The following is a 12,641-nucleotide window of genomic DNA, read 5'->3' as shown; positions in this document are numbered from 1 at the left end:
GGATACGTTTGAGAGATCTCCGCTTGTACTTCTGGTGGTCCTTGCATTTGTTCCTGGATCTCCAGCTCTCTCTTCCAGACACATGGTAGAACTGCACTTCTCCACCCTTTTGAGTTTGGGTGGAGTCAAGTGATTAGTTCTGGCCCATGAGTTATGAGCAAAAGTGACTTATGTCCCTTCTGAGTGGAAGGTTTAGCTCCCACTAAGAACTCTCACTCTTTCTCTCGGCATGGGAGTGGACACATTTTTCTTTTTCTTTTTTTTGGCCGGCCAGTGCTGGGATTGAACCCCAGACCTTGGTGTTATCAGCATCACTCTCTAACTAACTGAGTTAACTGACCAGCTCGAGTGGGCACATTTGAGATGGTGGCTACTTTGTCGCATTGGTCTCTGTGTGACTGTGATGAGCCAACTCCCACACTGATGAAGTTTGAAACACTGAGTAAATTGCTCCCCTCTCTAGTTTTCTACTGCTTTTCCATGCACATTCATTACAGCCACACGCAGATGGCTGTTGACATGTTTGTGTTCTCCAGCAGACTATGACTTGAGTTCCCCAAGGGCCTGGCACCTTGCAGTGTGCCTTGTACTTAGTAGGTATTCGGGAAAGATTTGTTGGAACAGAATTTAGTCAGTAGCTATGAGAAGTTGGCTTTGACATTAAGCTGGTTTGAAGGACCAGGGATGTTCTGATTCTAATATAGGAATTTATGATGGGATAGTACTTAGAGAGCCCAAGAAAATATATGCCTTTTTATATTTTGATTTTGGAACTATACAAATATTTTACCTATTCCAAGTGTTTTTTAAGGAAAACCAGAATTAGCTGGAGATTTTAAACATATAGTTAAAGACACTTTTCTATTCATATCATATTTAATGAAGGGCCTGCTAACACTCCTTTAGTAAGTAACTAGCTGGATTTTAAAAATCAATGTCTGGTGATTTGGAGCGTACAATCAAAGGCACCTGTCGCCACCTGGTGGCAATATTTCTTAATGACAGATTCTTTTGCTGGACCAAGTTATATTGAATCTACAAACAAAACACGTATCATCTAGGATTTTTAAGTGAAATGCCTATAGTTTCTAGACACATTCAGCTGTTTTTATATCCGAGCCAATATGAACAATCTAGGTGTTCTGAAATGCTGAAAGGCACACATGAAATTCTTTTTTGGAGACAGTGGATTTCTAGACAAATCAGAGGGTACTGTTAGTGGTACTGGGTTGATGTCAAGGCCGCCTTGGTGTGTTGCGGTTTGCATGCAGGCTTTGGAACCAACCTGTCAAAGCCTATTACTTGTGTGACTTGGGCGAGGGACTGACCTGTCTTAAAGCCATGCAGTTGGGATGTGCAAGGGAGGTGTAACTTTTATATTTAAAGTTAACCATGAAGTTGACTATTCTTTTCTCCTTGCTTTAAAAATCTGTAGCCACTTTTAATGATTAAAATCTATTGCAACCACAAAAAACTAGTCGTGTCTTATAATAGGTGGTGTACCCCAGATATATCTTATACTTATGGAAGGTTTGATTGCCAGCTTTGAATGCTATGCCATTCAAAATTTAGTTGGTTTTTTAGTGATCTAGAATGTGAGGAAGTGAGTCAGGCATAGATTCTCAGCATAGGTTGTATGTTCCTGGACTTATGGCCGGCAGTCTCTTGTCTTGGTGATTTTGGGGGGATGATTACAGAAACATCAGTCACTTGTTTCTGTAAATGTTTTATCATGCAAATTGAATGTGATGAAATATTTAAAATATCATTCATTAAATATTTAAAAGTTGAGTCTTTGGAACTGGCCAAATCTCTTCATTCTATTGTCAACTTAAAGGAGCAATTTATAAATTTTGAATTATAAAATCAGAATACTGGAGAAAAAAATAAGGGAGCTGGGAATATAGCTATAAAATTATTTTTCCCCTTGAGCCATTAGCCATCAGGGTAGCAGAAATACTCATTTTATGTTACTACCCATTATAAGTCTTCTGCAGTTTGCTCTGCCTAGTACACATTCCTGTTGGGTTAAGTAAAGGACTAAATTAATTTAGTTTAAGTCTCAGGAGTATTATGGACTCAAATATTGGCGTGATCTTCAGTTTTATTATTTATTATGCTTGTAATTTTTAAAATAAAACTTTAAAGTATGAAAACGAATTGGAATCACATATTACTGCTAATGGCAGATTGAACTAATAGTTTTGTTTTAAAATGAGAGATTGCTGATACACGTGGGATCTTCACAGTAATTTCTGCAAAATAGCCTGTTTAACCATTGCATATCTGTCACTCCAGGCCGTGTTCCAGCCCATGTCAGAGCGTGGTATATTTAAAAAGATCTGGAGAAGATGCTGAGTTCTAGCAGTTAGGTTGATGTTCAACCTGATTGCAAAGTGGGGTTATTCTCAGTGCTCCATGGAACCTTCTCAGACCAAAGGCTGGAGCGTGCTGCTTGTGAGGCTTCCGCATGCAGCTCTGGCACTGTCGCCGGGAGCGTTGCTGGAGGTGAAGGGTGGCTGTGCCGTGACCATCGGGATTTTTTTCTGCCCTTTTGTCCAGGAGGAGCTTGTGGGAAGGGAGAAGTCGTGATTGAAGGCACTTTACATTTATGGTCTGTATGATCTGGGTTTCATTTCATGTCAGGTCCCTCCGTGATCTAACCATAGCTTAATGTGGCCGGGAGTGGTCTCTGATTCCTCACCTCTGGATTTTCTAGCTTCCTTGCTCAGAACACCCACCTGCCGGAAACAAACAAAAAAATAAAAAACACTTCCCAGTGTCTGAAACCCCAAATCATACCTGTTTTTCAGTTCCTAACTCCAAATCTATCTTCTGTATGAGAGAATTTACAAACCAGGGCAACTGATTTTATTTGTATTACGTGAATACTTATATGCTCATTCATTTACCAAATAGTTACTGAATAATTGTGTGCTGAGTACAGTTCTAGGTATTGGGAATTAGCAGAGAACAAAAAGGCCACCCCTCACGGAGTCTGGGTTTGCGCGTGTGTGCTGGGGAAGAGAAATAACAATGCCACCAGCCCTTGGCATTTACTGAGTGCCAGACAGTGTTCTGAGCATTTTACACCTAATAACTGTTTCATCCCCCAGCAGCCTGTGGGGTGGGTGCTTTGATTGTCCTCGTTTTACGGATGAGGACACTGAGTCTCCAGGGTCAGAGCCCAGGCAGGACTCGTCTGGGCAGCTGGGCTCCAGGGTCCAGTGCTGTCTCCCGCTGCCCTCTCTGTGTTGACAGAGGGAGGGTGGGTGGCACTGAGCAGCAGAAAGAAGGCGGAGATGAGGAGGGAGAGAGCGACTCAAAGGTCCAGTCCCTCGAGACCCTGCCGGGGCTCAGGAGGACAGCACTATTTAAGTAACATCAAGGCGTTATTTGCCTTTTTCTCATCCTCTCGCAGGTGTACAGTGGAGTTTTCTAGAGGCCGCGTGATGGGTAACCATGCAGTGTAGGCCACAGTGGGTAGAGTTGAGAACCCAGTGGCATTTTCTTAAGCCAGACAGCAAATGATTTGCAAAAATGTAAAACGTTGCCACTTTTCTTAGTAATAAACATAGTTGTTTTCATAAAAATATTATTTATGTTAACGTATAAATTTTTTTTTAATGAATTAACAAATTTTAAAATTTCTCTTGGTTTTAATTTACAGCACAGTAAATACTGACAGATAGACCCACATAAACAAAAGCCATTTGGGGCCCTTGATGACATTTTGGTGTAAACAGGTTCTGAGACCACAAAGTCTAAGAACCACTGTTGTAGAAGATTCCATCTGGCTGCCGTGGGTTGGTTACTGGGCTTTTGTGATAGTCCAGGAGAGCAGTAGAGTTGATAAGAAATGCTGCATCTGGGTTTATTTATGTGTGTGCGTATTTTTTTTTCGTTGTGGTAACATACACACAACATAGAATTTCCCGTCTTTCCCATCTTTAAGCATGCTATTCAGTGGCATTAAGGACATTCACACTGTTGTGCAGTCAGTGCCCAGAACTCTTTTCATCTTGTAAAACCGAAGCTCTGTACACATTAAATGATACCTCCCCACGGATCTGGATTCATTTTGAAAGTGAAAGCAAAAGGATTTGCTCTTGGTTTGGATGTGGTGTGTGTAAACGTTCTACAAATGTGTCACTAATTAGAGGGAAGGTGGCTTTGTTCTGGTCTTTTTTACTTCCAAACGTCCTTCATAGCACACTGCCCCTAGGGCTTCCGAGGGCACCTCATAACAGCAAAGAAGTAGTGTCACAGCTGGGTACCACTGTTATGAAGATACTTCTGCATTGACTTACACTTACAGGAAAGAGCCTGAGTAGTGTATTCAGCAAACAGGCACCGTCTACTTGCAAATAAAATTTTCATGCCATTCCTTTTCATAACAGCTTAATTGAGGATTTTCCTGATTAATACATATCCTGAGGTTGTAATGTGAGCTGTTAACTCTCTTAAGGTGCATGTAAAAAGAAAATGAGATGGTTTGAGCTGTGTGACAGAACACAGCTGCTGGGGGAGGGACAGGGTGGCCAGAACCCAGGCAAAACAAAATGGATAGGAACAAAACACTTGTTTTTATCAGGTAAGTGAAGCAAGCAGTGGCCAGAACAGAGGTTCTTACCTTAAAAACAAAAGTAGCCAAGGTCAAGGGTTCAGGTCACCATACCAGTCACTACCCTCCTCCCCCAAGTAGCAGTAATTGTGCCTCATGGAGAAGGAAAAAATACCACTTCTCCAACGATCCCTGCCACCCCTGTGAGGAGGGTGGGGTCTCACTGGTTTATAAACAGGGAAGTTGAGATGAAGAGATCAATTAATGTGCTCAAGGTCACACAGCTCATAATAGAGGGAAGGTGGAATTTGACCCCAGCTTCCCACTGTTAGAACCTCTGACTCCAACTTGGACTATTCAGTCTTTTTAAAAAAAATTTTGCATTTAGTTTTATTTTGGTACTTTATGTTCATAATTTTATATTTATAAATATTGTCTGTTTTGCATCTCTTTTACATTTTGATTTGTAATGCTAATTAAAAATAAGGAATATCTATTGTCTTTAAAGAATGAAAACATTTTTCTTTGTAACTTTTCTATGATAGGCAAAAACAGATAAATGTTTGAGTTTGTCAGTAGCCATAAGCCCTTTTTCTCCCTGTTGATTTCTAGAGCAATTTATTTCTTATTTCTGGTTGCTTCATGGACTCTTAATTTCTACATTATTTACTCTAGAATTTAGAATTTCATCCAGTTTGGGTCTTGATGCCGTCCGTGCTTTGCAACAAAGGTACAAGTGGTGCCTTCTCACCTAATGAGAGTTGCATTATTTTAATAATAGATGTATATCCTCAGAAGCAGTGGAGTTTAAAATAATTCTAACCTCATCTGTTTTCTTTCTTCTCTTTCTTTTTTTAAAACATAGTTAACAAGCACAAGCCGTGGCTCGAGCCCACCTATCACGGGATAGTTACAGAGAACGACAACACGGTGCTCCTTGACCCCCCCCTCATCGCCCTGGATAAAGACGCACCTCTGCGTTTTGCAGGTATGGACGTGGACTTTATTTATTCTTGATAAATTTGGACTGGATGGGAAGCATCCCACGCTTACCATTTGGATTAGTCTGAGCCTTTCTGAAAATGTCTTGATAGCTGAGGGTTGTTGTTGGCGCTTATGCTCCACATTTTTCCTTTAGTAGTTGGGGTGGCTGACCAAAAAAGTCTGTTCTTATCATTAAAAAGCAAAATATTTAATTTAACTGCATCATTATATTCTTTGTCTTGATGTAGCCAGATACCACCTAGACCAGCGCATCTCAGACTTTAGTGCGCGCACACAGTACCTGAGTATTGGGTTAAAATGCAGACGTGGATACAGTGGGTTCAGGGGGGCCTGGGATTCTGCCCTTCTCACCTGCTCCCGGAGCTGCTGGTCCTTGAGTGGCAAGGATACGGGGAGTCACAGCTCAGAGTTTCCTCACACTACCTAGATTTCAGTTACCTGAGAAGACTTACTTGGAAAAGTTGAGCAGTCTTTATAGAGGAATATTTTTGATGTAGAATTTACTTTTAATGAATTTTTAGCTTGAGTTACTTCATAAGATTGTAACCTATGTCTTTATAGAGACACATTTCTAGGATTGCTTTGGAGATATTTGTAACATAGTCACCTTCTGTGTCGCTAACATTTAATAGCACTTTCCGAATCCTAAGTGTCCTTGCTCCACGTCAGGCCACGGTAACTTCCTGAGGTGGCAGAGCAACATGCTGCTGGGCTCTTTCCTTGCCTCACAGCCGGAACTGACATTGTAAAGGGAAGTTTTAAAGAGTAGTTTTTGCATGCTATTTTTCCAGATCAAAACTTCTCATGTTAGAGTGTTCTGTTTGCCCAGGGACAAATAAGACAGATGGGATGAGCTCGTATAAAACATGTCACACATTAATCTCACTACAGAAAACTGAGGGAAATGAATGTGGAGTTGCTTCTAAAGAGCTGTGTAAAAAATGAATGTGTACGTCATTCTGTCCAGGTGCCACCTCACATTGTCACGAAAGTAATCTGAGAACCAGCACAGTGTGCTGTGTGAGTCAGTGCTGGAGACAGAGCTTCCTAGGCAACTTTACTGGTTTAGTGATTTTTGGAGAGAAATCCGATCAGATGGACGGTAGAGGAAGCACTCTGTGCCGTGCATACACAGAATATTGTCCAGTCACTGAGATGATTTTTTCGGTTTTTTCTCCCCAGATTTTTATTTATTTGTTTATTTATTTTTGCAGCTGGCTGGTACAGAGATCTGAACGCCCGACCTTGGGGTTATAAGACTGCACACTAACCAGCTGAGCTAACCAGCCAGCGTCTCCTCAGACTTCAAATCCCTTTTGACATTGCATATGGGTCTTCCCTGTAACTAGGTACATGTGTCCATACACTCCCCTGCATGCCTCCTCACGAGTGTGACATTTAGCGCTGTATGGGTCTTTTTTTTTTTTTTTTTTTTGTCTTTTTGTGACCGGCCGCACTGCGCTCAGCCAGTGAGCAGTGCACCGGCCATCCTTATATAGGATCCGAACCCGCGGGCAGGAGCACTGCTGCGCTCCCAGCACCGCACTCTCCCAAGTGCGCCACGGGGTCGGCCCTGTATGGGTCATTTTAATGGGTGTACCTAGCTTATTTTTTGAGTGGATTAATATGCATTTCTGACATTTTATGAAGTGATTGCAGACAAGAGTTCTGCATTTATTCTCTCAGGCTTTTCTTTACTAAGTATCAGCTGTATACAGTTCAGTGGTTTGTAGAGGATGGTCCTGCTACATTGTTAATAATACATATACTTATAAAGCATTTATAACAGTGTTCCCGGCACTATTCTAAATGCTTTACAAATACAGATTTGGTTTTTAATCCTCAACAATGAGGTAAGTACGCTTTTGCCATTCTCGTTTTAAAGAGAGGAAGCTGAGGCACAGAGCAGTTAAATGATTTGCTCTGGGTCATGCAGCTCGTGCGTTGCAGAGGCAGGAGTCCAGCCCAGGCAGGGCGGCTCTTTGCCCCGGTGCCACATTGCATTCGTAACGGTGGGAAGTTGCAGAGGAAGTAGGAGATGCAATGTGCGTAAAGTACTGATTTGAAGGAAAAAGTCATGTCAATAAAATATCACTTATTTTTTCTTTCTCATGGGTTTAATTTTATTGTTTTGTTTGCCAAACTTAATGTACTATGAATGAAGTAATAACTTATAATATTTTATGTTTTTAGGGATTCTCAGGTGTTTTTTAATTAATGTACAAAAATTACATACTGGGGTTTTAAAAAATGACATAGAGAAGCAGTTTAGCAATTTTGGGGTGGTAAGACAGAAGCCAGATCTGGAGCCTTATTTTGACCTAGTTTTGGTAATGACATTGAGTTTAATTCAGCACCATGGTGATGGTGAGGTGGCGTGGTGGCATCTAACATTTATCGAGAGCTCACAGTGTGGCAGAGGTTGTTCTAAGGGCTGCACATGGGTTACATGATCGGAGCCTTTTCAGCAGTCCCATGTGGTAGGCACCCTCAAACCATCCCCATTTTCTGGATGAGAGAACAGGCTCGGAGCATGTCTGTCAGCTGCATGACAGCAGGAGATGGCTGACTTGGCCTCCACTTTGTCCCCAGTACCTAGATCAGCGCCTGGGATGTGCTGTTTCTCTGTGAATATTTGTAGAAGATGTGAATGAGTTTGCCCAAGACCACAGAGCTCAGAAATGATGGTGCTGCCTTTGGGCCAAGCAGTCTGACCCCAGCCGGGAATCTTAGGTTCACCGCATTGGCTCTCATGACATTGTCTTTGAACATTGCGAACATTCTGGCTCACAGTCTCATCCCATTACAAGATGTGAGTGTGGGAATCGCTGGAGTTCTCTTGTCAAAGCTCTGAAACAAACACATGTGTAACGTTGGAAGCTTAGTCACTGGAGCCCCTTGTAGATTGTCACTAATCAGACATTCACGTTGAACATACAGAGTCTAGCCCAGATTGTGTTCTTGGGGTGAAACTAAGGGAACAAGGTCTTGGTATCTGTCATGTATTTTAGGAAATTTGAATGACTCAACATCTTATTCTTCCCCTTTTCCTTAATCTGCTAAAAGCCTGAATAGGTGTGGGTAAAAAATGTATTTTACATTTTTGTGTATTTAATGGAGAATTAAAAGCTTGAGCCGTGTATGTGGGCACACGGTTGCTGCTCTGAAAATGATATGTTCTATGTGGGAAGGCTGAGCGTCCCCCTTGCCCCTTCCTCTTTTTAAGCTCTTCCCTTTAGTAGGTGGTTCTATTCCAGCGTTTTCTCCTGCCTTCCCAGGTTGGGCATAGATACCCTATAAGATTGGGTGAACAATCATGATATGAATAGAATCCAAAAGAAATTTCAGAGCATGAATGGAAACTTTATTTTCATTGATATTTGATTAGAATATACTCAGAAGGTCTATGACACTTTTCTTCACATTCTTGGTAATTTGTGTGATTGCTGTGCCCTGAGGATGCTGATGGAGTTATGTACTGTACATCACTGCCCAGTTTTGTTTTTTCAGCATATGCAACTGGGCTGACATTGTATTTGCAGCAATGAATTGAATATGTTAGGTTGACCCATGTGAAATGCCATTTGTATGTTGAAAATGTGAAAATATTTGGGAAAAAGTCTGAAATTTCACACGGTTCAACTTAATAGAAGGCAGTGATCTTCTGAGCAGCAGTTTTCAGTACGTGTCTGGATGCCAGCACAGATGCTTCATGTTGATAATTACTGACTAAGATGAACTCATTTTGGATGCACTTGCCTCCCAGGAAAGGTTTGGGATCAGTGATGATTACATACTAGGTTACTATGATGCTAGGTCTTCTAGAGGATATAAAAAGCATAAAAGTTGGTCCCTGTTCTCAAAGCCACTGATAATGTAGGTGACAAAGAGCTAACCAGGGATACTAGGAAGTTTATAATTCAGTGCCAAGTGAGAGGCACAGGTAATGTGGAGGAAGAGCGCAGGGAAGTGATTTGTAAGGCAGGGCTGGAGCTCCCATGAAGTGTGGGTAGACTTTTCCCAGGCAGTGAAGGTGAGTGAAAGCTGGGAGCAGAGCTGGGAGCTGGGGGCCTTCCCTGGGGGTGAGTGACTAGGTTAGCTTGTGTGGCATGGGGCAAGGAGGAGCAAAGGATTGGAAACCAACCTGAGTCCATAGCGCTGCCGTTGCCAAGTTGATTAAATGGGGTGTTATCATGCACGTGGTTTTCCAGTACTACGTCCACATCACCTGGGTCCCTTGTGTAGAGCACGGGTTCCTGTGCTCTGCTCTCAGCCGACTGAGTCTGTACCTCCGGGGTGGAGCCTGAGGAATACGTACCAGCCAGCTAGGTTTGGAAACCACTGATGGGCCAGTGTCTCCAAGTCTGTAGACTGTCTGCATTGGATCCATCTGGCAGTACCTGTTAAAGGTACTGATTACTGGTCTCTGTCCCTAGAACTGTGAGTCACAATGTCTGAGGATGGGGCTTAGAAAACCACATTTTTAGCAAGCTTCCCAGCTAATTCTTGGCATTCTAGATAATTCTAGTAAAATTTGAGAACCATTGCTATAGTCAAGGAGGAACTCGTGAGAGCGTAACCCCTGGAGTATGTGTGTGGTTATTGTTACTGTGTACAGTGTTTAAGGTACCCTTGAAAAACTGTACTGATTAGAGCCACATGTGAGCTTGTCCCAGAAACTAGCCTGGACCAATAAGCAAGAAAGCCAAAGGTCACCAAAAATAAGGGACAGCCTGGATACCCAGCTGGTGAGCGTAGGCACCACGGCCAAGTAGAGCAGAGACAGTGGGTTAGGGAGGACGGTTGGATTACCAGGGACATTGTAGTGGATACTTGCTGTCCAGCAAGCGTCCGTTTTCCCTTCTTAATGGCCCCCTCATCTCTTTCCCATTGGATGCAGATTGGTGGGTCTACAACCTGTTACCCCATCTCCCCCAGCCAAGTGCGTGCGTAACCCAAGCGAGGCAGAACAGATGCTCCCTCCTTGGAATTTGAATACTGAGCAGAGAAGCAACAATGCTAAGAATAGTTGCAGTTTCATTCCGTCTGTCCAGGTTTTGCTCTGGGACTGTGTGGTTCCTTTTTCCTGGTCTCTGGAGCCATCTTGGTTCCTGGTTGTTTCCAAGTCCCTTTTTCTTGCCTACAGTCAATTTCATGAGTTCCCATTAGCTTTCCAATAGATTCTCTTTTGCCTGAGTTAGCTAGAAAGGATATATGTTGCTTGCAACCAGAGAACCTTAACTGTTAGAGTCAGCGCTAATGATTTCTGTAAGAAGTGAAGGGAACACTTGCAATATAAGGGCAGGATCTTCGGAAATAGAGCAAGTTCAGAAAAAAAGAAAAAGAGACACCCTTCTCAGTCAAGGAAGAGAGTACAGTTGGGGGCCATCTTCAGAATAGGAGGAAGACTTCAAAAGAACGACAGGGCCAGCCTGAAGCCGGGATTTCTCTTAGGGACAGATAAGGAAAGTGAGAGCCAAGTGCTGTCAGCCGAGAACCCTGGACGAGACTTCGGGTGTCAAATCAAATCTAGACTGTGTTGGGTTCATCCATTTCTTTACATTTTTATGTTTTGCTTTTTAAAAATTCTTCAGTGAAGTTCCTTTTGACTAATTTAGGTGATCTTAGGGGAATGAAGGGGTGGGGGGAAGAGATTGGGAAAGATCTGGTTCATTCCTAGGCTAGCATAGCTAGAGAGGTGGTCTGGAAAACCTGGGAGGGTGTTTTGAACACGATGAAAGCAGGGTTTTAGGTAGATTTCTGTAGCAGAGCAGTGGAACAGAGTCTGAATTGAGAGGGAGAGGGCAGGGCAGAAAGGAAATAGGATGAGAGAGGTGATTTTGAGAGGTCCTTCCTTGCAATCTGTGAGGTTGTGTGAGGTTGAGAGAAGGCTGAGTTTAGAATAGCAAAGGGGTGGACGTGTGCCTTTACGAGAGTACTTCACAAAGTACCTGGAGGCTTGGCAGACGCTGACGCCGGCCCCGCGCCAGCCACCCAGCCCCAGCTGTGGTCGACCCCATCGTATTCTTGACTGCCTTTGAGGGTGAGCCCTTAGACTGTGTCTCCTTCGAGCTGTTTGCAGATGAAATTCCAAAGACAGCAGAAAACTTTCTGAGCACTGGAGAGAAAGGATCTGGTTATAAGGATTTCTGCCTTCACAGAATTATTCCACAGTACATGTGCCAGGGTGGTGACTTCACACACCATAATGATGTCAGTGGCAAGTCCGTCTATGGGGAGATATTTGATGAGAAGTTCATCCTGAAGCACAGGTCCTGGCATCCTGTCCATTGCACATGCTGGACCCAGCACAAATGGTTCCCAGTGTTTCATCTGCATTGCCAAGACTGAGTGGGTGGATGGCAAGCCTGCGGTCTTTGGCACAGTGAAAGAGGGTATGAATATCGTGGAAGCCGTGGAGCACTTTGGGTCCAGGAATGGCAACACCAGCAAGAAGATCACCGTGGCCGCCTGTGGACAACTGTAATAAATGTGGCTGTGTTTTCTCCTAACCACCAGGCCATCCCTTCTGCAGCTCAGGGGAGCACCCGCCACTCCATCTGCTTGCGATATCCTGGAATCTTTGTGCTCTCACGGAAGTTCACTGGGTTCCATATTCTCCTTATTCCCCTACAAGTCTAGCTGGATTGCAGAGTTAAGTTTATGATTATGAATAAATAACAGAAACAACAAAAGTTCATGGAAGGATTCGTGTTACCTTTTAATGCTATTTTTCCATGAACTTTCTGGAGTCCCCTCGTATATGGAGTGACAGTGATGTAAGTCCGTGCAGTGTGTGAACTGTCGGGAACTGTACATAGCGTGGAGAGAGGGAAGAGGAGTGAAGCAGTGACAACTTTAAAGTTTAAAAAATGAGCTCCTGGGAGAAAGGACTATTATTGACAGAACGTGGTCTCTGGTTGTGGGGGGGGGGAATCACAAGGTGAGTGTAAATTTCAGAGGAAGTCAGATGCTCACTATGGAAATACCTAAGGAACTGCTGTTAATTTTGCTGGCTGTGACGTTACTGTAGTTAAGTTAAACGAAATCTCTGTTAGAGATATCCCTCTAG

The 12,641-nt window shown here is 43.1% G+C and overlaps 1 protein-coding gene and 1 pseudogene across 4 annotated transcripts in view; both read left to right on the top strand.

The window, feature by feature from the left end:
• CLSTN1 (calsyntenin 1) overlaps positions 1 to 12,641 on the top strand; it is a 64,155-nt gene that overhangs the window by 25,929 nt on the left and 25,585 nt on the right. For all 4 annotated transcript variants that reach the window (XM_063104700.1, XM_063104698.1, XM_063104699.1 and 1 more), the window contains exon 2: positions 5,430 to 5,552. In XM_063104700.1, the coding sequence (XP_062960770.1) occupies positions 5,430 to 5,552 (123 nt within the window). The remainder of the gene's footprint in view (positions 1 to 5,429; positions 5,553 to 12,641) is intronic.
• On the top strand, positions 7,418 to 12,056 carry LOC134383212 (peptidyl-prolyl cis-trans isomerase A-like; annotated as a pseudogene).

The sequence above is a fragment of the Cynocephalus volans genome, chromosome 8 (assembly GCF_027409185.1).
Source record: "Cynocephalus volans isolate mCynVol1 chromosome 8, mCynVol1.pri, whole genome shotgun sequence".
In the NCBI taxonomy this organism is placed as follows: domain Eukaryota; kingdom Metazoa; phylum Chordata; class Mammalia; order Dermoptera; family Cynocephalidae; genus Cynocephalus; species Cynocephalus volans.
The sequence above is the reverse complement of the archived record's forward strand: the minus strand, read 5'-3'. Positions and strand labels throughout refer to the sequence as shown.